Source organism: Rana temporaria, chromosome 5 (genome assembly GCF_905171775.1).
Source record: "Rana temporaria chromosome 5, aRanTem1.1, whole genome shotgun sequence".
Classification (NCBI taxonomy): domain Eukaryota; kingdom Metazoa; phylum Chordata; class Amphibia; order Anura; family Ranidae; genus Rana; species Rana temporaria.
The window spans coordinates 421,705,305-421,733,205 of NC_053493.1; the positions used below are offsets into that span (position 1 = coordinate 421,705,305).

The following is a 27,901-nucleotide window of genomic DNA, read 5'->3' on the forward strand; positions in this document are numbered from 1 at the left end:
GGCTTTTTCCGGCATAAAGTAGTAGTAGTAGTGTTAAGTATGGACGTCTATTCCGTCGTTCGCGAATAGGGCTGTGCGTCATTTACATTCCTCTTCGAAAGCATTGGGTTTTTGTGGGTTCATTTGGAGCATGCGCACTGGGATAGTTTCACGGACGGCGCATGCGTCGTTCGTAAAAAGCCCACATGTTCCATATTTGAATTAGGCGGGCTTACGCCAGCCTATTTACGCTACGCCGCCGCAACTTTGCTTTGAGAATACTGCACTTGCCTGTCAAAGTAGCGGCAGCGTAGCGTAACTACGATACGCTGCGCCTGCTTAAAATTACGCTGTTCTATGTGGCTTTTTACGAACGGCGAATGCGCCGTCTGTGAAAGTATCCCAGTGCGCATGCTCCAAATTAACCCGCAAAAAGCCAATGCTTTTGACGTGAACGTAAATGACGCACAGCCCTATTTGCGAACGACTTACGGAAATGATGTAATCGACGGAAAAGAAGAAAAAAAAATTATCGACTTCAAGGATTGTAGCTCGGCGACCAGGGGTCACAGAGACCCCACATTTGGGGGGTATGTAGCCTACCCCACCATTGGTCAAAAGCTGCTGGGGGCTGCAATCATTTATGGTTCCGGAGATACGGGGCTGCTTGCACAGCCTGTCAGAAGCTACATACAGAGCGGCCAGTTTAAATACAAGCTGACACACTTTGCAGCAGACCGAGAGGATGAGATCACAGGGCTTATAATAATTACCGTATTTATCGGGGTGAAGCGCGCACCGGCGTATAGAAGGGAATTTTAAGGAAAAAAAATAAATACTTACAGTTTGAATGCCCCTCGTCGGTGTCTTGCCCGGCGTCCATCGGCGGCCTTGCCCGGTCCGGCGTCTGTCTGCGGCCTTGGTAGGTTACGTTCACGTTGACTAAGCATTGAGCCGGCGTAACTTAGGGATACAATTCTACGTGATACTGAGCATGCGTGCGCATGCGCCGTTGGTTAGGCGCGTCATTTACGCGGGGTCACGATTCATTTCCATACAACATGCCCCCTACCAGCCTACTTTGAATTACGCGGGCTTACGCCGGCCCATTTACGATACGCCGACATAACTTTGGGAGCAAGTGCTTTCTGAATACAGTACTTGCCTCTCAATGTTACATCGGCGTAGCGCATTGGAGATGCGTTACGCCCGCTCAAAGATATGACAATGTATCTGAATCGCGGCCCACATGTTTAGAGTTACAGAGGAGGTCTAGTGCTAGAATTATTGCTCTCACTCTAACGATCGTGGCGTATGTAACCTGTGTGTATCTGGCTCTGATACTAGCCAGGGCCTTCCCAGGGACTGACTAGTATCTCTCCCCAGCCTGTCCCAACACACCCTCCCACCTAATGACCTGTGGATGGGGGAATCACTCCTGCAGTGTTATTGTGTTCTGCCAGTGAATATAATGATCAGTGTTGCTATTTATAGCTGGCAGCGCTGATTGTTTTGGGAACAACCTGACAGGCTGGTTGTACTCAAGTCAGATAATAGATTGACTTGTATAAAACCAGCTAGCCCATACATAGATTGACTATGACTGGTCTCTGCTTAATTGCATACCTCCCAACAAGCACGGATTCTACGGGACCGCACTGACTGCATATTTCCGCAGTCCCGCAAAAGGGTTAAATTTCCCACACTGAGAGGATCCGAGACGAACAGCTGCAAGCAAACCCCCCCCCGCTCAGTACTGTAGGAGGAGGTGGGCGGAGCTGAATGGGCAGTCATGTTGGAGGAGGCGGGTGGAGCTGAATGGTAGCCGTACTATAGGAGGAGGCGGGCGGAGCTGAATGGACAGTACTGTCGGAGGAGGCGGCTGGAGCTGAATGGTAGCCTCACTATAGCAGGAGGTGGGCGGAGCTGAATGGGCAGTACTGCTGGAGGAGGAGACATTCTGTGCAAAGGTGAGAGGCATCCATCCCCCCCCCGCTCAACAACTTAGACCCCCTCCCCGCTCAACAACTTCGACCCCCCCCCCCCCCCGCTCAACAACTGTCCCGCAGTGGACTTTTTAAATGTTGGGAGGTATGTTAATTGGCGTAATTTCAATCCATATATTGCCTGCTTAACCACTAAGCAGTCCCTAAACATCCTTCCATAAACTTTTACATTTTTCCTTCCCAGATTCCTTCATCCTCCTCACCTGTACATACTCTCCACACTTCTCTCCAGTGCATACTGCCCACTGTCATACCCTCCTCACTCCTCTCCTGTACATACTGCCCACTGTCATACCCTCCACACTCCTCTCCTGTACATACTGCCCACTGTCATACCCTCCACACTCCTCTCCTGTACATACTGCCCACTGTCATACCCTCCACACTCCTCTCCTGTACATACCGCCCCCATCATGCCCTCCACAGTCCTCTCTGGTACATACCACCCTCTGTCATACCCCCACACTCCTCTCCTGTACATACTGCTCACTTTCATACCCTCCACACTCCTCTCCTGTACATACTGCCCACTGTCATACCCTCCACACTCCTCTCCTGTACATACTGCCCACTGTAATACCCTCCACACTCCTCTCCTGTACACACTGCCCACTGTCATACCCTCCACACTCCTGTACATACTGCCCTATGTCATATCCCCCACACTCCTCTCCTGTACATAGTGCCCACTGTCATATCTCCACACTCCTTTCCTGTACATACTGCCCACTGTCATACCCCCCACACTCCTCTCCTGTACATACTGCCCACTGTCAACACCCTCCACACTCCTGTACATACTGCCCACTGTCATACCCTCCACACTTCTTTTCTGTACATACTGCCCACTGTCGTACCCCCCACACTCCTCTCCTGTACATACCACCCCCATCATGCCCTCCACACTCCTCTCCTGTACATACTGCCCACTGTCATACCCCCACACTCCTCTCCTGTACATACTGCCCACTGTAATACCCTCCACACTCCTCTCCTGTACACACTGCCCACTGTCATACCCTCCACACTCCTGTACATACTGCCCACTGTCATACCCTCCACACTCCTTTCCTGTACATACTGCCCTCTGTCATACCCCCCACACTCCTCTCCTGTACATAGTGCCCACTGTCATACCCTCCACACTCCTCTCCTGTACATACTGCCCACTGTCATACCACCCACACTCCTCTCCTGTACACACTGCCCACTGTCATATCTCCACACTCCTCTCCTGTACGTACTGCCCACTTTCATACCCTCCGCACACCTCTCCTGTGCATAGTACCCACTGTTAGACCCTCCACATTCCTCTCCCTCACCTGCACATACTTCCCAGTTTTATACCATCCATACTCCTCTCCTACGCCTCTTACCCACAAAAACAGTTCTTTAAAATTATACTGAATATCCTCAATGTTACCAGCTCTAGAATGGAGACACTTTTGTTAGTTCAACTAAAGGAAATCTCAGTTCTCATATTTGTTCTGCCCCATTATTAGTACTTATTTAATTTTGTGATTTCTGCTGTGATGTATAGAGGAACATCGGGGATCTCAGCTACTCTAAATATAGCACTTGTAAAAAAAAGTGTCCCTTAAATATATTTTTTTTATGTTGGCAACTGTGCACTTAGGCACTGCCCAAGGGCCACCGGGTCAGTAGGGGCCCCATGAGAGGCTCCTGGGATCCTGTGATAATAAAGCGGTAGTAAACTTCACTAACATTACTACTTTTTAGAGGCCCTGGGGTAGGTTATGCCACAACGTACAAGTATGCACAGCATATTAGAACATTGGGGTACACTTACATTGTCAGACTGAGCCCTCCAGTGCTGCGCTGTGATCTGTCCGGCGGGTCCGTGGCCCTTCCATCTTCACCCGGTCTTCCTTCTGGGCTCTGTGCCTTATCTTACCTTGGCTGGGCTGCGTTGATGTCATTCCCACGCATGCTCATGCGCATCCTCTCTCTCTCACCCCCCCCACCCCTCACCCCTCTCTCATCCTCCCTCTCTCTCTTTAATTTAACTTGTTATAACAAAAATAGTTTGCATATTTATTTCTTTGTTATTTATAAAAGGCCCGCCAAAATCCTCAGCACCAGGCCCACAATGTTCTTAATCTGGCCCTGCGTGTCTGCACATGCTGCCCGCTTTCAGTATATTTGCTGTGAGTGGTCAGCAGGTGGTTAACCAGATCCCACCCGTGTGGGAAGGCTGCAGCGCCGGCTTGCTTTGCCGGGAGGACGTCCATGGAGGTCCTCCTGTGATCGAGCTGCCCGCGCACACCCTGCGGCATGCGGGCGGCACGACACTGCGATCTCTGCTTCCTTAGGACACAGCTGATCACAGATCGGGGGGTAACGGGCCAATCACAGTCCAGTGACAGCTCATCACAGATGTAAACACCAGCCGGTTATCGGCATTCCTTTCCTCACGCTGACAACATGAGGGGGGGAGAGGAGAGCCGATAACCGGCTTGTGTTAAAGGGACATCTACACTGATAATCGGGGGAAATTTGTATCAGTTTCATGATTATCAGTGCAGTCCCAGCAGTGCCCACCAGCGCTGCCAATCAGTGCTCATCAGTACTGCCAATCAGTGCTCATTAGTTCTGCCAATCAGTATTTATTAGTGCTGCCAATCTATGCCCATCAGTGCTGTGAATCAGTGCCCACCAGTGCTGCCAATCTATGGCCATCAGTGTTGCCAATCAGTGCCTCCTCATCAGTGTCACCTATCATTTTCGCCTATCAGTGCCACCTATCAGTGTCTCTCAGTGCCACCTATCACTGCCATTCTGTGCCGTCTATCAGTCCCACCTATCAGTGCCCTTCTGTGCCACCTATCAGTGGCCTTCAGCGCAACCTCATTAGTGCCTCTTCATCAGTGCCCACCAGCGCTGCCAATCAGTGCTCATCAGTACTGCCAATCGGTGTGCATTAGTGCTGCCAATCAGTGCCCACCAGTGCTGTCAATCTATGCCCATCAGTGCTGCCATTTAGTGCTCATCAGTGCTGCCTATTTGTGCCCTTCAGTGCCACCTATCAGTGCCTAACAGCACCACCTATCAGTGTAGCGTCATCAGTGCCCACCAGCGCTGCCAATCAGTGCTCATCAGTACTGCCAATCGGTGTGCATTAGTGCTGCCAATCAGTGCCCACCAGTGCTGTCAATCTATGCCCATCAGTGCTGCCATTTAGTGCCCATCAGTGCTGCCTATTTGTGCCCTTCAGTGCCACCTATCAGTGCCTAACAGCACCACCTATCAGTGCAGCGTCATCAGTGCCCATCAGTGAAGGAGAAAAATTGCCTGTTTGCAAAAAATGTATAACAAACTATGAAAAACATTTTTTTTTTTTTTTAAATTTCCGTCTTTTTTTAAAGTTTGTTTAGCAAAAAAAAAACACCCAGTGGCGATTTAAATACCACCAAAAGAAAGCTTTATTTGTGTGACAAAAATGATAAACATTTGGGTACAATGTTCCGTGACCGTGCAATTGTCATTCAAAGCGTGACAGCGCCGAAAGCTGAAAATTGGCCTGGGCAGGAAGGGGGGGTAAAAGGGCCCGGTTAGGGATTTTGCAAGGTATCTTAGGGAATCGGCGAGCGATTAATTAAACAATTACACCAAACGGGTGCAGATCATCGATGAGATAACATGCAGGCTGAACCCCACGCCACCACCTCCCCCGCTGGCCCCTTAAGTGGATTTTACACCCAGCGGGGGTGGCAGAGTTTCTGGTCATGTGATCGCCTCTCCAATCAGCTTAAAGGGGAAATTTTAAAATTCTGCTGATTGGGTGGTTTCAAGCAAGGGCGGGACTTTAGATTTCATCCAAATAATGCACTTCTGTTGCGCTTTGTATGTTCCAGAAATCTTCTATTAGTGCCCGATAACGAGGAGAAGGAAGATGAGGAGGATGAGGAGGACGACGACGATGAAGACTAGGTAATCTGTCATCTATATAACCCATTGTCCCTCTATAACCCATTGCCCCTCTATAACCCATTCCCCCGCCATAACCCATTCCCCTACCATAACCCATTCCCCCACCATAACCCATTGCCCCACCACCATAACCCCCGCCAGAACCCATTGCCCCACCACCATAACCCCCGCCAGAACCCATTGCCCCACCACCATAACCCCCACCAGAACCCATTGTCTCTCTCCTAGTTGGTCCTCTAGGTAATATGTCATCTATATAACTCATTTTCCCGCTCCTAGTAAATTTGTCATCTCTATAACCCATTGTCCAAAGTAATGAGTCATGTCTATGCCTAAGCATGCTTGGAGTATGAGCATCATATAGAGGATCAGGCTCTTGGCTTCCATTAATGGGTTCCCTTGACGCTTCGCCTGCCATCTTGCCACATCCTGGCACCGCTTTTGTTTGGTCCTCGGATCGATTCTCTCCCCTTCCGACTCCAATGTTGGCAAACTGACCCGTTTTGAAGTAACAGTAGAGGGGCGTCAACACCATTGCCTTTATGATTTCTTGAACGTCTTGTGACCCCACATTCTGGTCAGGTGCCCTTCCCCCATCTTGCCCTGGTGTCTCCTCGCGACCTTCTTTGTTGACAAACTGACCCGTTTTGAAGTAACAGTAGAGGGGCGTCAACACCATTGCCTTTATGATTTCTTTAACGTCTTGTGACCCCACATTCCGTTCAGGTGCCCATCCCCCATCTTGCCCTGGTGTCTCCTCGCGACCTTCTTTGTCATTTCCCACAATCCCGACCTGAGCTGGCGTTGAATTCTGGAGAAATAAAAGGAAAAATAAATATATACGCCTGATAAAGAGATAATGCTGGATCTAGTTATAATTAACCACTTCAGCCCCGGATCATTATGCAGCTAAAGGACCAGGCCCCTTTTTGCTATTCGGCGCTGCGTCGATTTAACTGACAATTGCGCGGTCGTGCGACGTGGCCCCCAAACAAAATTGACGTGTTTTTTTCCCCACAAATAAAGCTTTCTTTTGGTGGCATTTGATCACCTCTGCGGTTTTAATTTTTTGTGCTATAAACAAAAATAGAGCGACAATTTTGGAAAAAAATATTTTTTACTTGTTGCTATAATAAATATCCCCAAAAAATAGATAAAAAACTTTTTTTTTCCTTAGTTTAGGCCGATACGTATTCTTCTATGTATTTTTGGTAAAAAAAATCGCAATAACTGTTTATTGATTGGTTTGCGCAAAAATTATAGCGTCTACAAAATAGGGGATAGTTTTATGGCATTTTTATTAATATTTTTTTTTACTAGTTATGGCGGCGATCATCGATTTTTATCGTGACTGCGACATTATGGCGGACACATCGGATACTTTTGATGCTATTTTGGGACCATTGTCATTTATACAGCGATAGTGCTATAAAAATTGCACTGATTACTGTGTAAATGACAATGGCAGTGAAAGGGTTAACCTGTAGGGGGCGCTAAAGAGGTTAAGTGCTCCCTATTGTGTGTTTCTTATTGTAGGGGGGCGTGGCTTGGCGTGTGACGTCACCTAACGTCGTTCACTGTGACAGGTTACAGACGATGACTGACAGGCTCACTAGGAAGCACGGGGAAGGTGTGTTTACACTCAACTCTCCCCGTTCTCCAGCTCTGTGACCTGATCCTGAGGACACCGGCGGTGATCGGGTCCGCGGGTCCCGCGGGCGCAGAGCACAAGACCGGGTCGTGACCGGGTCCGCGCGACCCACGGCTGAGCTTCTTAAAAGGGACGTAACCATACGTCAGCCATGCGCTCGCGACCCACGACTGGGCTTCTTAAAGGGGACGTGCCCGTACGTCAGCGGCGCACTCGCTACTCACGGCTGGGCTTCTTAAAAGGGACGTACTTGTACGCCGGCAGCACGCTCGCGACCAACGGCTGGGCTTCTTAAAAGGGACGTACTTGTACGCCGGCGGCACGCTCGCGACCAACGGCTGGGCTTCTTAAAGGGAACGTACCTGTACGTCCATATGCCCAGCCATGCCATTTTGTCGATGTATTTAGTCGTGCGGCGGTCCTTAAGCGGGTAAAGAAAAAAGATTTGCATAGCCATTTGTCCAGCGACTTTGCGTGTTCATTCGTTCGGAGTGAATTCAGCAAAAACAAATGTTCTTAAGGCTATTTTCTGTTCTGAACAAGTGTTGTTTTATTATTTGCGGTAGTAAAATACCACATTACGGCCACTAGATGGAGCTGAGGAGCACAGGAAACGCATAGGTTTTTGTAGCTAGAGATACAACATAACAAACCTAACTACTACAGTGGAACCTCAGTTTAAGAGTAACTTAGTCTGAGAGCGTTTTGATTTGCGAGCAACTTTTTTTTTTAAATATGACACGGTTTGCGAGTGTTGACTCGCATGACGAGCAAAATTCAAGCTAAATAGGCCTGCAGTACCTCATTTGGCCTGCGGTACGGGGGCGCAGGAGCCGAGGAAAGCCGAACATTGGCCTGCAGTACCTCATTTGGCCTGAGGAACGGGGCGCAGGAAAATGAGCCGAAGTGTCCTCGGGCCTTTTCGGCCGTTTTTGGCACTCTGGCGCGGGGGGCGCCAGAAAGTGCCAAAAACGACCGAAAAGGCCCGAAAATTATTTGTTTCGCATTGACTTCAATGGGACGCAATACCGCATGTGGTCAGAGATGGGGGGTGTCACGGAAGGTCCCCACACTCAGAACGAATGCTTCCGTCATACAGCGCTTCCTTCCAGTCTGGACATAGATACCAGATATGTTAGCTGCCTTGAAACACACAACGAGACGAGACTTGTATGTGTGCTAAGTATGGAGTCTTTAATACAGGGGTGGGGAACCTACGGCCCGCCTGCCACATGCCGCCCGCGAAATCATTCCATCCGGCCCCCCCCGTGCCGCTGAGTATCCGCAGAGCTGTGGGCTGGAGCCCCGAATGGGTCGGTGAAAAGCCCCGAGTGAGTCTCGGCCATTAAGGCTTTCACTAATAGCCCCGAGTCCCGCCGAGCAGGAAACATTTTTTTTTTCAGCCCTTCCGCCTGGTTGGCTGGTGGAACTGTCTGTCTCCCTCGATGTGGGAGTGGCGGGGAACACCAGCCAACCAGGCGGAAGGGCTGAAAAAAACAGATAACGGCAGCGATTGGCAGGCAGTGGAGTGGGAGGCGCTGTGCCTCTGCGCTGACGTGTGCACGTGTTTACAGCGCGGCGGTAGGGGAGCGCTAAGTTTAATTTTCTCCATCTCCAGCTGCAAGGTAAGCAAACACTCTCCTGTACCGCAGGGGAGAGAGAGAGACATTGAGCAGCGCTGAGTAGAGAGCTGCTGAAGCTAACATAAGTAAACCAGCAGGTGATTGCCCTCTGTTCAGCGCTGCTCACTGTCTCTCCATCTGCATGATTAATGCAGGAAATAACAGTGCTGGGGGGGTGTCTGTGTAAATCTAAAGGGGTCTAGAGGTGCAGAGTGTTGCTGTGTAATGTAAAAGGGGTCCAGAGTGCTTTGTAATGTAAAAGGGGTCCAGAGATGCGGTGCTGCGTAATGTAAAAGGGGTCCAGAGATACGGTACTGTGTAATGTAAAAGGGGTCCAGAGATGCGGTGCTGTGTAATGTAAAAGGGGTCAAGAGATGCGGTGCTGTGTAATGTAAAAGGGGTCAAGAGATACGGTACTGTGTAATGTAAAAGGGGTCCAGAGATGCGGTGCTGTGTAATGTAAAAGTGGTCCAGAGGTGCGGTGCTGTGCAATGTAAAAGGGGTACAGATGTGTGGTGCTGTGTAATGTAAAAGGGGTCCAGATGTGCGGTGCTGTGCAATGTAAAAGGGGTCCAGATGTGCGGTGCTGTGCAATATAAAAGGGGTCCAGATGTGCGGTGCTGTGCAATATAAAAGGGGTCCAGATGTGCGGTGCAATGTAAAAGGGGTCCAGATGTGTGGTGCTGTGTAATGTAAAAGGGGTCCAGATGTGCGGTGCTGTGCAATGTAAAAGGGGTCCAGATGTGCGGTGCTGTGTAATGTAAAAGGGGTCCAGATGTGCGGTGCAATGTAAAAGGGGTCCAGAGATGCGGTGCTGTGTAATGTAAAAGGGGTCCAGATGTGCGGTGCTGTGCAATGTAAAAGGGGTCCAGATGTGCGGTGCTGTGCAATGTAAAAGGGGTCCAGATGTGCGGTGCTGTGTAATGTAAAGGGTCCAGATGTGCGGTGCAATGTAAAAGGGGTCCAGATGTGTGGTGCTGTGTAATGTAAAAGGGGTCCAGATGTGCGGTGCAATGTAAAAGGGGTCCAGATGTGTGGTGCTGTGTAATGTAAAAGGGGTCCAGATGTGCGGTGCTGTGCAATGTAAAAGGGGTCCAGAGGTGCGTTGCTGTGCAATGTAAAAGGGGTCCAGATGTGCGGTGCTGTGTAATGTAAAAGGGGTCCAGATGTGCGGTGCTGTGTAATGTAAAAGGGGTCCAGATGTGCAGTGCTAATTTTTAAGTTGATCATTTTGTACGGCCCCCGAATGATTTTACAAAAATCCAAATGGCCCTTGGCAGAAAAAAGGTTCCCCACCCCTGCTTTAATAGAACCAAAAGCACAATCTTTTATACAGTAAAGAGGAGGTGGCCAGAACAATAATTAACATGAGCTAATTTATCTAATCATTTAGCCAGACGAGGTGACTAGACACCCCGACTCTTCATTCATCTGCTGTGCAATACACAATCTCTTAAGCGTAAACACAGGACATCTTCACACACACAATAGAGGCAATTAGCACAAAGAATAGAGAGATGGCTGGTGGTGAAACATTAGCATTTCAACAGTCTGTTACACAGAGGAATGAGTCACTCTGGTCCACATGAAAATCACATGTACTATGTCTCAAGACATCCTGGAACATGAACTATCAGTATCAGTAATGTCCCATCTCATAGAATTTATGATATAATTTCTTAGTCACCCTATGGCCCTATTGGACATAAGGTGACCCTAGACATAGGAGAATCTGAGTCTGTCACATTTCTCCCCCATCAGAAGATGACTAACAGGGTTCCAGACCTCCACCTGGTCTGGACATGCGTTAGTCGGACAAAGTGAATTCACATAGTCTGTCCGCATGACCTCCAATCTTGGCTGCAAGGAGTAGTTGACACCAGTAGAGGGAACCCCAAACGGGTTGACTTCGAAGTTAGTCAGTGGTTCCGGTCCTCCAATGCTGGTATCCATACTGTACCCCAAATAAATTGCTCCAAACAGAGCATTACTCACCCCGACAACCTCTGCCTCTCTCAGAGAACATGTCTGCCGCTGGGGAGAGGCCTGGACTGACCCTTCTCCCTGGAGTTCTTTCAGCCGCTGGAGAGAAGACAGGGTGGCTGGGCTCAGTCCATCATGCTGTTGGGGATCTGGGCCAACTGCCCACCATTCCTGGGGTATACCAGTGGAGACTAAAGTCCCATCCACTGGTGGTAGGTGAAAATCCCCCAGTGCTTGCAAAGCCGACATCCTCCTGTCTCAGTGCCGCACCATTTTCTGGGGTTGTGTCAGTGAAGATCGAAGTCCCATCCACTACCACAGGAACCCCCTCTTCCGTTAGTTGAGAGCAGAGGCGTATTGCACTCTGCTCTGTTGCCAGCTCTTCCGCTGGGTACATCATATCATCCGCTCCGGCTAACCATTGGGGAAGGAGGCTGGATTCCTCCACACCCAAACTGTGTAGCTGCCATTGGGGAGGTGAGCTGGCTGCTTCCCTTTCCGTTCCCTCATCTGGCTGCTGGGACAACATGTCTGTGGTACTGTCTCCCAGATGCACGGATCTTTGCTGGGGAGGAAAGACCACGTTCTCCACCCTGGCCAACTGTTGGGGGGGGGACGATGAACACCTCCTCTCCCTTCTCCCCCTGTATCTGCTGCTGGAAGTGATCACCACCTTCTCACCCTGAGCCTCCAGAACTGCCACAGGGGTGGGGCAGAGGTCTTGAACCCTCTGTCCGGTGACCAGCGCTTCAGCTGGGGAAATTTCTTGCAACTCCACCGATACTGCCCTTGGTGCTGAGCAGAGCACAGTTAAGTTTGGCCCCGATACCCGCTCTTCTGCTGGAGGCTCCTCAGGTTGTTCTTCCTCAGCAGAAAAGTCTATCAAGTCCCCTGTCTCTGCAACTGGTGTCTGGGGATAGGGGTTCACCATCTCCTGTCCATGGAACCCAGAAGATGCTATAGGTACTGAGCAGAGGTTAGCAGAGCTCGGCCCCGCGGTCAGTACTTCAGCTTTGGGAATGGCAATCTCCAGATTTTCCACTGCCGATTCTCTGGCATACTGCTGGACAGGCACATTCCTCCATCCAAGATCATCCCATGCAGAAACAGGATCATCAAGGTCAGTCAGCACTTGCTGCATCTGCCATAAGACCTCCGGGTCCATAGCTGCAGGGGCAGGTTGGCAAAGCACACTGTTACTCTGCCACATTGCCGATTCTTCAGCCAGGATTTCAGCGTTGTCCACTGGTATTTCCTGATAGTCCCAGGCAAAGGGAGCCCAGCCCTGGCGATGAGCAGAGTCTAGCAGCCGTCTGTAGGAGATCTTCAGCTCCTATTCCTGAAGGGCCAGAAACTCCAAATCTTCCAGTGCCCAGTGCACTTCCGAGAGATTCAGTCTTCGCTCTCTGTGCTCCATTATGTCCTCCAAACGCCACTCCCGATCGCTCCCAATGTCGGGGTCCTCGTGCATCCTCCAATACAACAATCCCAGTCCATCATAGTCAAAGCCTTCCGTGGGGCTGTCATCCGCTGAATACGGGCACTCTTGAGCTACATACCACCGAAGGGCTCTGTAGCTTTTGTCCAACCGCATCTTTGCCCGGATCAGCCTGCTTAACTCTGCTGTCCACTCCTGTTTTGGTTGTTCCCCCAATAACAGCATTCGTACGTCATACTGCGACCAGTACCTTACATGGATGGAGGGGAGAACTTTTCTCTGGTGTTGCTGCTCGAGAGCTAGCGCTTCCTTCCAGAGTTCGCAGCGGATCGAATCAGACCATCCAAGTAGGACCTGCTCTGATACTGGTCCTCTGTGCTGTATCTGCTTCTCTCGCAACCTCCTTCCGAATTCCTCTTCCATGGCGGCTGGTATCTGTACCTCTCCTCTCCTGCTATCCGGACCTTGGATCCAGGTGGAGGATGGATGTCCCCGACTGCAGAAAGCGTCCCGCTGCTAGCCACCACTGTCACGGAAGGTCCCCACACTCAGAACGAATGCTTCCGTCATACAGCGCTTCCTTCCAGTCTGGACATAGATGCCAGATATGTTAGCTGCCTTGAAACACACAACGAGACGAGACTTGTATGTGTGCTAAGTATGGAGTCTTTAATAGAACCAAAAGCACAATCTTTTATACAGTAAAGAGGAGGTGGCAAGAACAATAATTAACATGAGCTAATTTATGTAATCATTTAGCCAGACGAGGTGACTAGACCCCCCCGACTCTTCATTCATCTGCTGTACAATACACAATCTCTTAACCATAAACACAGGACATCTTCACACACACAATAGAGGCAATTAGCACAAAGAATAGAGAGATGGCTGGTGGTGAAACATTAGCATTTCAACAGTCTATTACACAGAGGAATGAGTCCCCCTGGTCCACATGAAAATCACATGTACTATGTCTCAAGACATTCTGGAATATGAACTATCAGTATCAGTAATGTCCCATCTCATAGAATTTATGATATCATTTCTTAGTCACCCTATGGCCCTATTGGACATAAGGTGACCCTAGACATATGAGAATCTGAATCTGTCACAGGGGGCATCTCTGACCATGACCACATGCGGTATTGCGTCCCATTGATGTCAATGCGAAACAAATTATTTTAGTTTCCATTAACTTCAATGGGAAAACTCGCTGTGATATGCAAGTACTTTGGATTACTAATATTCTCCTGGAACGGATTATACTCGCAATCCAAGGTTAAACTGTAGAGGGAATTGGCAAATACATGTAACCAATGGCTCAAAACTAATGTACTGTACAGTACATGCAGGGCCACCATCAGGAATTATGTGGCCCCTTACACAGCTTCAGGCATGGCTCAAATTGAGAAGCGGGGGGTGCCACGAATTGAGAAAATTGAGAAGCGGGGGGCTTTGGGTGCTGACGAACAAAAAAATATATATATAAAAAAAAAGGGAGGTAGCCATCCGGGGCCCTGGGGACCTCTGGGCCCTTTAATAAAAAGAAAATATATATTTTTTTAATTTTAATAATTTTTTATAAAAAAAAAGGTGTGTTGCCATCCGGGCCCCTTACAAAAAATAAAAATAATAAAAAAAAGGGGGTAGACATCCGGGGCCCTGGGGACCTCTGGGCACCTGGATACCTCTGGGCCCTGTAATAAAAATTAAAAAAAGAAAGAAAGAAAATAAATATATAAAAAAATATATTAAAAAAAGGGGGGGGGGTTGCCGTCCGGGCCCCTTGGGGGCTTCTGGGCCCTTTAATAAAGAAAAAAAAATTATAAAATTTGCCATCCGGGCCTCTTCCAAAAAAAAAAGAAAAGAAAAGAAAAGGGGGGTTGCCATCCGGGCCCCTTACAGGTGTACTGCCTGTACCCCCCTGTTGGCGGCACTGTGTACATGCAGATTCATTGGATGAATGGCTATGCACATTTTTATAAATAGACCCCAATGACAATAATAGTGGAAGCTCAATGTGTTTCATCTGAGATAGAGAGAGGATTCCGGTGGATTCTCTCAGTGGATTACATTGCAATCTCGCTGGGACCAGTTAACTAGAAGGATTCCATGTTGTCCATGCCCCACCCCCCCTCCATTTTTAAAAAAGAACCCTTAAATGATAGCCGGTGCCCACCGGTGTCCCGCGATCGGGTCACACAGCGGCAGAACAGGGGAGAGTGTCCTGCTTAGTGACAGGACACCGATCGTCTGCTTCCTGTCACCGGGAGCAGCAATCAGTGTTGTGTCACAATAAGCCCCGCCCCCACACAGTTAGAATCACTCCCTAAGACACACTTAACCCCTTCCTAGCCCCCTAGTGGGTAACCCCTGCCAGACACATTTACACAGTAATCTGTGCATTTTTATAGCCATTTATAAATGACAATGGTCCCAAAATAGCATCAAAAAGTGGCCGATGTGTCCGCCATAATGTCGCGGTCATGATAAAAATCGCTGATCGCCGCCATTACTAGTAAAAAAAAAATTATTAACAAAAATGCCATAAAACTATCCCTTATTTTGTAGACGCTATAACTTTTGCGCAAACCAATCAATAAACGCTTATTGCGATTTTTTTAACCAAAAATATGTAGAAGAATACGTATCGGCCTAAACTGAGGAAAAAAAATGTTTTTATATATTTTTGGGGGATATTTATTGTAGCAAAAAGTAAAGATTATGGCTTTTTTTTCAAAATTGTCGCTCTATTTTTGTTTATAGCGCAAAAAATAAAAACCTGCAGAGGTGATCAAATACCACCAAAAGAAAGCTCTATTTGTGGGGAAAAAAGGACGCCAATTTTGTTGCTGACACCAACAATAGGGGTTATGGTACGAGGACAGGATGGCACCACCACTTTCACACACCCCACTCGGCTCTTACATAATAAATACCCGTGTGCCCATTCCACGTGGTTGGACTAAGTTGTCCTAAGGTGGCCCTTCTCAACCTTTTCAACACAGAGGAACCCTTGAAAGAACTTTCCGGTCTCAGGGAAAAATTACTTTATCTACAACCCATGATACATTAGTGTGATGGTCAGAGGCAGAATTTGCTCATTGCTCAAGAAACCCCCAGGAACCTCTGAGGAACCCCGATCGAGAAACCCCCAGGAACCTCTGAGGAACCCCGATCGAGAAACCCCCAGGAACCTCTGAGGAACCCTGATCGAGAAACCCCCAGGAACCTCTGAGGAACCCCGATCGAGAAAACCCAGGAACCTCTGAGGAACCCCGATCGAGAAACCCCGTCCTAAGGTGTGGATATCATTTCTGGGGTATCTTCCTGACAACCATTAGATCTGAAATTGGAGACGCTAATTAAGTCTATTAAATGGGACAAACTACTACTAGATATACCAGTAGCGGCTGGTGCTCAAATTTTTTTGGGGGGCGCCAACAAACGAAAAAAAAAAACGAAGACAATTGCAGCCTCACTGTGCCCATCAAAGGCAGCCAATGTGCCCATCAAAGGCAGCCACTGTGCCCATTAAAAGCAGCCACTGTGCCATGCCATCAATTGTCGCCACTGTGCCATCAATTGTCACCACTGTGCCATGCCAAACGCAGCCACTGTGCCATCAAACACAGCTACTGTGCTATGCCATCAAACGCAGCCACTGTGCCATCAATTGTCGCCACTGTGCCATCAATTGTCACCACTGTGCCATGCCAAACGCAGCCACTGTGTCATCAAATGCAACCACTGTGCCATGCCATCAATTGTTACCACTGTGCCCACATCAATTGTCGCCACTGTGCTCACATCAATTGTCACCACTGTGCCCACATCAATTGTCGCCACTGTGCCCACATCAATTGTAAACACTGTGCCCACATCAATTGTCCCCACTGAGCCCACATCAATTGTAGCCACTGTGCCCACATCAATTGTCCCCACTGTGCCCACATCAATTGTCTCCACTGTGCCCACATCAATTGTCCCCACTGTGCCCACATCAATTGTAGCCACTGTGCCCACATCATTTGTAGCTACTGTGCCCACATCAATTGTCCCCACTGTGCCCACATCAATTGTAGCCACTGTACCCACATCAATTGTCGCCACTGTGCCCACATCAATTGTTGCCACTGTGCCCACATCAATTGTTCCCACTGTGCCCACATCAATTGTCCCCACTGTGCCCACATCAATTGTCCCCACTGTGCCCACATCAATTGTCCCCACTCTGCCCACATCAATTGTCAACCACTGTGCCCACATCAATTGTCGACCACTGTGCCCTGTAAAATGCTGCCAGTCAGATTGCCCCCCCCCCGCCCGGCACTTACCTTTCTCCGGTCAGTCATCCTCCTTCCACAGTCCCTCGATGTCTTCTCCTGCCCTCGATGACGCTTCAACCTGATTGGCTGAAACGCCTGTCAGTGTTAGCCAGGGAACGCACCCCCCGTGCGTCCCCTGGCTAACTATTTGGAAGCCGATTACAGCCTGAGGGCTGGCGCTGGCTCTGATGGGCACTTCCAAAGTCAACCAGCTGCCATTATTCAGATGGCCAGCGCTGACCAGGGGGCTGGCCATCTGAATAGTGGGCGGCAGCAACAATACACAGATTCATGCAATGCACAAATCTATGTATTGTATTCAGTGGCGGTGCGGGAGAAAGAGGGGGCAGCGCTCCTGCGCCCTCTATGGACGCACCGCCACTGAGATATTCAATGACCCGGATAAATGAGAACCTTCACAGACATGTGGAAGATCCTCTCCAGTCCTCCCTCTGGGATGATTTCAGGAGCTCAAAAATCCAGCAACTGAACCCACCTGTAGTTTTCTTGCACCAAGTTCTGTGTGGTCCCCCGGGGGACTTGGAGTGGCAGAGATGGTGGGAGGTTGCTGTGTCCGGTTCTCCATACTGTCTTTCTTCTGTACGGAGAGAAGAATTGTCCTCTGTTTAAAGTATTTGCTTCTTCCTCCTGCACTGGGCTCCTTATATCCTTCCCCTGGGGATGACGAGGGGCATGACAGATTCCTAAAAATATCTGCACTTAATTTGCCTATACATGCCTCCGACTTTTTTTCCGAGAAGGATAATTGCTTCATACTTACAATGTAGGGAAACTATCACCCAACTAACAACTATTGCCAAATATTAGAAAATGCTGTACTTTACAAGGCTGTTAAATATAACTGAATTAATGAGCTCAAGAGATATTCACAGGTTCCCTCTATCTACTGCATAAATGGATTCATTGGTCTACGCCTATTAAGACACACACACATGCACTCCCTCTGGTAAAAATGAACATCTTTGTTTATTCCCAAGAAAATAGGGATAGTCCGACGTCACACATTAAAACATCACAATATATATACATATACAAGAGAAATTCAAAGATACTTATCATATCTGTAAAATCAGCTGGTCAGCAGTGAGCCTAGAGCTCCCATTATGAACATAAGGCCGGCATCAAGAGGAGAGAGAAAGAGGAAAGCTTACTCTTGTGTGTGCCCTTCTATCACACCCCCTCACTCAAGACCACCCCCCCCCAGCCTGTCCGATCAGATAACACCAAGTCATTCTCTCCTCCAGGGGGGAGGAGGTATTGCAGTCCATTGTCACCAAGCTCTTTGAAGTCTATAGCACAGCTATGCAAACTGCCTGAGGCCCATTTATCATTCTCCAACACCCAACTTACAACTATTGCCCAACTTATGGGCTCCCTACTTTTTGAGTTCAGATGGACTTTTGATGAAGACTCATTAATTAATTGATTTCCTGATACAATCTCCGGGTTACCCATTTCTGCCGCCTGGTTCAAATTACTATGGTGAAATATGTGCAAATCTACAGACAAAAAAGATTCACATCTCACCTCTTTCAGCTTCAGTCCCAAACAGGAAGAGCAAGCCCTCCTCACTTCAGTTTTATTAAAAATACAACATCACAAAAATGCATTCTCATTGGTCAACCCATACAATTCACACCCACTCCATCCTCAGTACCACCCACCCCCTTGTGACGTCTGTAACACATGACACATATTTCAAAGTCCATGAGCAAAGGGAAAGAAATGGAAGTCCATGTTTGGGCATGCTGCCCAGTGTAAACAAGTTCATTCAGCTCCTTTCCAAGAGGTCCGAGTGAGAAGGAGGGGGAGGGGTAACTTCCTCTTCCATACAGAGCAAGGGACGAGAAGGGGGTTTTGGAATAAAAGCTTTCTAGGAATGCAGTGGGGGGATGAGCCGAACACACATTTGAAAGATGAGAAGCAGAAGGAGAAAATGTGGAGGCTTCTGAACAAAACAGCTTTCCCTTGTATTTTCAATGCTGAGTTCATTACTTTAAAACAATATCTGATAAAATTTATCAAGGAAAATAAGCAGTATTGATCATTCTCATACATACATATGCATATATAAAAAGAAATATGGAAATATAAAAAGAAATTAAAGGAATATAAACCGAGAAACATTTTAGTGGTTCTAATAAAAGAATAAGCTCAACTTATCAAATAGGAATTTTATCCAGATCTATCACAGTCCCCCCTTAAAATGACTATTTTATCTGTACTGTCCCTATGCTCTCTTTGTCCCTGGTCTGGCCTCCCTACTGGCAACTCTTTTATTTTTCGTATAGCTCCCAGACAGGGCTTATCCGTTGTCCTTCTTCAACGAAACTTCAGAAGGCGGTCAAACACTATTGTCTCCCTCACGTGAAAATGTGGTATATGTTTTTCTTAACAGGTGACTGTAATGGAGGACACAGTCAATATAACAAAACATTATCGTAACCAATATAAACAAAATTGCTATACCTGAGCACAAATGTGTTATCACCCAAAATACTGTCCCCAGGTGACATTCTAAATGCACCCCCCTTGTTTACTAGGGCCATATGTTTAGGGTCATGCGATTTTAACAAAGACGTTTGTGAAGTGGCCTCTAGGTGTTCAGTAATATACTGGAATGCATCCTTGTTTACAGTTAACAAACCTCTGTTGACCATAGCAAACATAATTTATCCAATCTACATTCCCATTACTAAGTTAAATTTCATAAAAGCATCCGTTTCACCTAATTACCATATTTTCCTTCATAAGCATTTTAATTTTATATTGGGCTCTGTCCTAAATATTTTATTTCCTAACAAAACGTATTCATTAAATTACACTAGTTAAAACCAATCGATCACACAGTATGAATACTCTTGCCACATGACTGTTTAAACAAGCAGCCTTTGGTTCAGTCTTAAAGATTCATTGTGCCCCATAGGGATCCTTCTACAAAGACACAACACCCCTTTTCCACTGAACACATTCGTCACTCCAAAACCTGGAAGATGACCTTTTAATCCATAAATATGGCTGTATCATACTGCATCATCTGTTCATATCGTATCTTTATTTTTAAACTATTTTAACTGACCTTTTCCTTAGCTATGCAGATTAACACCATATTTCATTCTCTTTGAAACGACACCCTTAAAGTAAAATATTCTTCAAAACAAATGGTGCAAAAACCCACAGTTTAGTAAAATATGAGAGAAAGAAAGAAAGAGAGAGAGAAAAAAAGAAAGAGAGAGAGAGAAAAAGAAAAAGAGAGAGAGAAAGAAAGAGAGAGAGAAAGAAAGTAGGAAATCTCTATTTCAAACAAAATCTATTTTATTAATAAGGGTTTTCCTTAGTTTAAATGACTGTGTACAAATTACCTTTTATTATTAAAGAAAGATTTGCCCTATAATATGCTTTTATAGTTCACTTAATATTTACTTCAGACAAATATATATTTTTAACTTCAAACCTCTCAACAAACTCTCAGAGTCATTTAAAACCCATCAGTAGAAAGTTACATGGCTTCTGTCAGGCTGCGTAACCTGATCTATGTCTCTGCTAGGGAAGATCTCTTTGACAATCTCTTAAGAGGAAACATCTGCCCCCCCCCCCCGTGTCCAGATTGCACAAGATTATATTGACACCACTCACCATACAATGTGACTACAATCAAATTGTATTGTTTTTCTCATTTTTAACCCTTTTTTTTAATTTTAAAAACATATTTAGTTTGTACATCTGCCAAAAATCATGTACATTACATTATAATATGACATTTCTTGACTACAGCAGCGACAAAAGATCATTTAGAGGACAAACTCGCGAAATTCACAGACTAGCTCCAGCCTAATGAACTGTGAAGTGGCCATTTTCACAAGAACCTCCTTCAACCAATCAAATATCTCCACCCTGTCATAAAACACCATGTTATAAGAACTTTTTAACACTTGTTTGTTTTTTAATTTTATTTTTACAATTTTTTTTACTATTATTATAAAGTTTTTAGATTGAACATAAATTTCATATTTTAATATTTTTCCTGGGGAACCTTATAATAAACCAAACCCAAGTTTAGAATCTGTTGTAAACATTGCTCAAACCTCAACTTATTAATTCTTACAACCAGATCTGTAGGATTCCAGTTAAATACAGAATACCATGTTGTTTACCATTAACTGAATTGTATACAATTCTTCACACAATCTTAATCAATAATTTTTCTATTAAACCTTTGTTCTAATCCCATGTTTATGCTTTGACATGTCATAATACATTTTCAGTTGTTGGGGATAACATATTCATAAACATTTACAGGCAGAATTAAACTTAATTATCTCATTAGAGAACTTCTTTACACTCTGACACTAATTAACTAATTACCCTATGTAATATCTCACGGTGATCATAGGACTCAAAACCCATAGTTACTCTAAACTTATCCGGGACCCCTCTTTGGGATCTATATATCAACCATATTCCACCCCACAAACCCCAGTGGTCACAATCCCATGTATTTGAAAAAAGATATATAGTTTAATTCAGATGTGGGTGGCACAGTCCATCATATCTCATCTCCAGAGAATGCTTTCGAAGGAACCTCTTAACCATCACCCAGGGGATATCGGTAATTATCGGTACCTACATCAGAAATGCGAGAAAAAACTTGTACACGGATATTAGTTAACTATTTTCCAAGAGCGGTCACATAATTTCTCAAAGTATCAGACTGTAATTGCAACTGTCATAGCTTATAACAACCTAATCTAGAGACTGTCTCAAACAAGATTTCAAAAGGGGATAATGAATGCTCCCCCCTTGGGGCCACTTACCCACTAACCCTGAGGGTGGCATGGCACGGCATGTGGAATAAAACCATTTAAATGTACTATGTAAAACATTCTAATGTTCCCCAGAATCACCTCATACTTCATTTGTAACCGTGTACACAAGGACTGTAGCAATGAACGCAAGGATTTACACACTCTCTACCACCTTAGCCACCCCATGGAGCCAGCAACATTGGGGTCAGGGCATCCAGGACAGCAAATGAGCGGATTCTACCTTCAGGTAGGTCTGCCACTCTACATCATTCTCTTCCCTTACGTGTCTGTCCAGCGAAGTGGCATTGTATCTACCCCCCCCTGGACAGACTAAGGAGAGAAGAAGGGCCGGAGGGCACAGAATCCAGTATGGGCAGTGGGCAGGAGGTGACACCATCTGCGTTCAGGACGGAGCAATAGGGGCAGGACAGGGCAAGGCCTCGAGCATGCGGGTGGGGCCCATGCTTCCAGCAGGGAACAGCATTTGGGCGGGGCCCATGTCTCCACCAGCCGGGGCATCGTGGGCAGAACATGAGGGAAATGAAGGGGCAATAACCATAGCAACAGGCCCTGGGTATCACATTACAACAACCAAACTGGCAAAAAGCACTTTATGTATCAGAGCATAAATCATACCACCATCAAAGCCAGTGAGAAATATAAAATCATTGTGAGTAACCAAAACTCCTTCTTATATATTACCAACAGTTGCTAACTAGAAACGTGTAACATGTTGCAATTCAGCAGCCTGTCTTCTAGGTTGCTTATTTTTTCTTGGAGGGGGGGTGAAAGAGGGGGGGCTGTTTGCAAGGGGGAGGATTTCTGGGGGAGGTCCCCCAACTTACAACTACAAGCGTGGCAGAACCCAGGGCGGTCAGGATGTGGGAGTTCGGACCTCCCACATTCCTCACACACCCAGTTTTATCCCCCACCAGGGAGGGGCAGGACTTCATCTTTGTGATCAGGAAGTCATCACAAGACTAATAAAAAAGACAATAATAAGCCCCACTTTATCCCTAGATTCGAATATACAAATAACCTGGGCTGTCCCAAAACCTCAAATTACTGTGAATCAAAAAGATACATAAGCATCTGCTGAGATTTGAAACAGACAAACCACAACAGATATACACACATATATCTTCCCGTGTTCCTTTCAGACTGGCAGCAAGTAGGGGGTTGGAGGGGGGGGAGCATCAGCACAAAAGCACAGCCAGCTTTAAAAAAAGTAAAAAAAAAGTCTGCTGATAAAACTCCACACAGCCAGCTTATGCTATGCTGGAGAGGGGGGGGGGGGGCAAGCATGAAACGAGGGGAATACAAAACTCCAGGAAGCAGCATTCTGGGATTGCTTGCTATAACCATATAAAAACGAATGTAAAAAAAATGCATGGCACTTTAAGACACAATCAAACAAAACAAAACACAAAAAACACAGAATACGGCTCTTTCAGCCCCTAATTCTTAACCCCTAACCCCAAAAATATGTATATATATATATATATATATATATATATATATATATAAATATACATAAATGTATCTTGTCTCCATACACCCATGTATAATGTAATCTGGTGAGGATTTTAATGTGTTACTTCATTACCAAACACCCCTCCTGCAACCCAGACAATGTAGCCCCCCCCCAAGTCAACTCCCTTAGCGTCCGTTACAACACCCTGTACCCCTTAATAAACCCTGTAACCGTCCATATCGCAGCCCTCCTGGCTATGCCAAATCCTGACTATACCGAGTCAAGCCAAATCCCAGCGCTACTCGCTTAGGCCAAAGCAACCCCCCAAGTTAATCCCAGAACCCCTAAAGACCCACCGCCGACAGACATAGACCCCATGAAACAGTCACATTTAAACTAACACTAATGCGTCAAACAGAAAAACACAAACGTCAAACAAAGACATTAAACAGAAAACAAACGTCAGCCCGGCAGAAAGGGAGATGGGTCAAAAAAAAATCTTTGCTCAAGAACTCTCCCATCTTTACACTGGCCAGAAGCAACAAAAAGCGGATCAAGGGATAGAGCCTGCTATACTGCAGATTCGAACAGGGTCTCTCCATTCAAGCTTCCGTTGCGACTGGTCAGATAAAAAGCAAAGCCACGTTGGGCGGCCAACTGATGAGGACTCATTAATTAATTGATTTCCTGATACAATCTCAGGGTTACCCATTTCTGCGGCTGATTTCAAATTACTATGGGTGAGACAATGCATTCTACAGACAAAAAGATTCACATGCTCACCTCTTAGCTCGATTCCAACAGAGAGGCCAAACCCATTTGTTGGTCTTTTTATAAACAATATGACATCACACACACAAGCACATTTGATAGGTTCACACTATACATTCCAGTTCCTTATTACCCTCCCACTCACCCACCCCCTCTGTGACTCTGTAGCACATGGCACATATTGCTAAAGTCCAGGAGCCATCTTGATTTCAGACGATGGCAGGGGCCATGGGAGCAAGGAGATGGAAGTCCATGTTTGGGCATGCTGCCCACATCATCCAATGTAAAAAAGTTCATTCAGCTCTGCACGTTTCCTTCCAAGCGTCACACAAGCTTTCAGGAGATCAGTGAAAAGAAGGGGGAGGGGAAGGCTTTTCCTGTCACAACTGAGGAATCTAGAAGGGAGGGGTGGCTTGGGAGTGAGAGCTTAGAGTGGAGAGTGGGGGGGATGACATCTGCTCTTAATAACGTGTCCTTTTGTTACTCCATTTCAAATGGTAACTTTTACAATGTAATATCTGCTTCTTCATATTTTCAATGCTGGGTTCATAACTTTAAAACAATATCTGATAAATCTTATCAAGGAAAATAAGCAGTATTGATCATTCCCATACATACATATGCATAATGCGTATGAAACAAATAAACAGTATAAGGAATATAAAAACAATATATAAGAATATAAGAAAAGCAACATTTAAGTGATTCTAACACTAGTAAAATATTCATTTTATTTTCACGTCCATCACAGTACGACCGGCGTAACTTTACCCCTCATAAAGCAGGGGTAAGTTATGTTAAGGTATGGACGTCGGAAACGTCGGGACAGCGTCGTATTTTACGTCGTTTGCGTAAGTCGTACGTGAATGGGGATGGGCGTAGGTTACGCTCACGTCGACTAAGCATTGAGCCGGCGTAATTTAGGAAGAAAATTCAACGTGATACTGAGCATGCGTGCGCATGCGCCGTTTGTTAGGTGCGTCATTTACGTGGGGTCACGATTCATTTCCATACAACACGCCCCCTACCAGCCTACTTTGAATTACGCTGGCTTACCCCGGCCCATTTACGCTACGCCGCCGCAACTTACGGAGAAAGTGCTTTGTGAATACTGCACTTGCCTGTCTAAGTTGCGGCGGCGTAGCGTAAATAGGATGCGCTACGCCCGCACAAAGATGCGCCCAGGTACGTGAATCTGGGTCATAGCGTCTACAAACGATGGTATATATATTGGAATTTACGCAGCTATGATGCTATACTGGTAATGGCGTTGATCAGCGACTTATAGTGGGACTGTGATAAGGTGGTGGACAATCTGGTGCTAACTGACACATCTGAGAGGGTTACTAACTGACATCACCAGTGACACTAATACAATGATCAGTGATAATACATTTTACACTGTCACTGTACTAATCACACCGGCTGGGAAGGGGTTAACATCTGGGGCAATCAAGGGGTTAACCGTGTGCCTAACAAGTTACAGTGTGTGTAATGTGCGCTGCTTTTTTATTACTGCCTGTCTTTTCTCCCCTTCTCTTCAGGACAGATCGATGTTCACAGAAGTTCGGTGTGTTTGTAAACACTGAACTCTGTGCTGTGATTGGACACAGCCAATCAGCTGACTTCAGCCAAAATCACCGGCTGAAATCTGCTGCCAAACTCGCGCTGCGTCCAATCACGGAACGGGTCGCATGTGCGCCCCACACCTGGAAGCAAGTCGGCAACGCACATGTACGTGACCGTGTCTGCACCTGCTGCCCGCTTGCAGTATATTTGCTGTGAGTGGTCGGCAGGTGGTTACCCAGATCCCACCCGTGTGGGAAGGCTGCAGCGCCGGCTTACTCTGCCGGGAGGACGTCCATGGAGGTCCTCCTGTGATCCAGCTGCTCGCGCACACCCTGTGGCATTCGGCCGGCACGCACTGCGATCGCTGTGTCCCTAGGACAGAGCTGACCACAGATCGGGGGGTAAAGGGCCAATCACAGTACAGTGACAGCTGACCACAGATCGGGGTAAAGGGCCAATCACAGTCCAGTGACAGCTGATCACAGATGAAAACACCAGCCGGTTATCGGCATTCCTTTCCTCACGCTGACAGCATGAGGAGGGGAGAGGAGAGGAGAGCCGATAACCGGCTTGTGTTAAAGGAACATCTACACTTATAATCGGGGGAAATGATTATCAGTACTGCCAATCATTGCTCATTAGTGCTGCCAATCAGTGCCCATCAGTGCTCCCAATCTATGCCCATCAGTGCTGCCAATCAGTGCTCATTAGTGATGCCCACCAGTGCTACCATTCTATGCCCATCAGTACTGTGAATCAGTGCCCATCAGTGCTGTCAATCTATGCCCATCAGTGCTGCCAATCAGTGCGCATCAGTGCCTCCTCATCAGTGTCACCTATCAGTTCCGCCTATCAGTGCGCATCAGTGCCGCCTATCAGTGGCCTTCAGTGCAACCTCATCAGTGCTGTCAATCAGTGCTCATTAGTGTTGCCAATCAGTGCCCACCAGTGCTGCCAATCTATGTCCATCAGTGCTGCCATTCAGTGCCCATCAGTGCCTCCTCATCAGTGTTACCTATAAGTTCTGCCCATTAGAGCCCATCAGTGCAACCTCATCAATGCCTCCTCATCAGTGCCCACCGGTGCAGCCTCATTAGTGCCTCCTCATCAGTGCCCATCAGTTAAGGAGAAAAATTACCTGTTTTGCAAAATTTTATAACAAACTATGAAAAACTTTTATTTAGTTTGTTTAGCAAAAAATAAATAAAAAAAACACCCAGTGGCGATTAAATTCCAGCAAAAGAAAGCTTTATTTGTGTGACAAAAATGATAAACATTTGGGTACAGTGTTCCGTGACCGCGCAATTGTCAATCAAAGCGTGAGATCGCTGAAAGCTGAGAATTGGCCACGGGCAGGAAGGGGGGTGAAAGTACCCGGTAGGCAAGTGGTTAAATAGCATCAGGGCTTCATCTTCATGAAAATATCATACAGAGTAGGAAGATGACAACGAGGAGGACGAGGAGGAGAATTAGGACCCCTAGGTAAACATTCATCTATTCTAGGTAATATCTGATCTATATTCCCAGCTACGCTTGATGTAGAACCAGGCTCTCGGCTTCTATATCTTCTCACAGCTTTTGTTTTGTCCTCGGATCGATTCTCTCCCCTTCCGACTCCGATGTTGGCAAACTGTCCCGTTCTGAGGTAACAGTAGAGGGGCGTCATCACCATTTCCTCTATGATTTCTTTAACCTCTTGTGACCCCACATTCCGGTCAGGTGCCCTTCCCCCATCTTGTCCTGGTGTCTCCTCGCGACCTTCTTCGTCATTTCCCACAATCCCGACCGGAGCCGGCGTTGAATTCTGGAGAAACAAAAGGAAAAAGAAATATAAACGCCTGATAAAGAGACAATTCCGGATCTAGTTATCATTAACCACTTCAGCCCCGGACCATTATGCAGCTTAAGGACCAGGCCCCCTTTTTGCGATTCGTCGCTGCGTCGCTTGAACTGACAATTGCGCGGTCGTGCGACGTGGCTCCCAAACAAAATTGGCGTGCTTTTTTTCCCCACAAATAAAGCTTTCGTCTGGTGGTATTTGATCACCTCTGCGTTTTTTATTTTTTGCGCTATAAACAAAAATAGAGCGACAATTTTGGAAAAAATGCAATGGGCTAGATTCAGGTAGCTGCGCCCCTTCTTACGGCGGCGCAGCATATCGTATTTACGCTGCACCGCCGTAAGTTTGAGAGGCAAGTGCTGTATTCACAAGGCACTTGACTTCCAACTCACGGCGGCGTAGCGTAAATGGGGCCGGCGTAAGCGCACGTCATTCAAATGATGTTGAGGGGGGCGTGTTTTAT

At 46.7% G+C, this 27,901-nt stretch overlaps 1 protein-coding gene across 1 annotated transcript; it reads right to left on the reverse strand.

Annotated features, from left to right (window-relative positions):
* Window positions 1–5,811: 5,811 nt before the first annotated feature.
* LOC120941380 lies at window positions 5,812–17,748 on the reverse strand. The gene is made up of 2 exons (XM_040354721.1): window positions 17,455–17,748; window positions 5,812–6,747 (listed from the first exon to the last, which is right to left on the reverse strand). Exons 1-2 carry the CDS (start codon window positions 17,731–17,733, stop codon window positions 5,812–5,814), a joined length of 1,215 nt encoding a protein of 404 aa, XP_040210655.1. The 5' UTR covers window positions 17,734–17,748.
* Between the last annotated feature and the right edge of the window lie 10,153 nt (window positions 17,749–27,901).

Bases quoted from the DNA above. Each gene is read 5' to 3' on its own strand.
- LOC120941380 (XM_040354721.1), bottom strand. From the start codon at position 17,733: ATGAAGCAATTATCCTTCTCGGAAAAAAAGTCGGAGGCATGTATAGGC. The intron at 6,748-17,454 runs GTGGGTTCAGTT...TTATTTCTCCAG, and splicing joins TTGGTGCAAGAAAACTACAG to AATTCAACGCCAGCTCAGGT.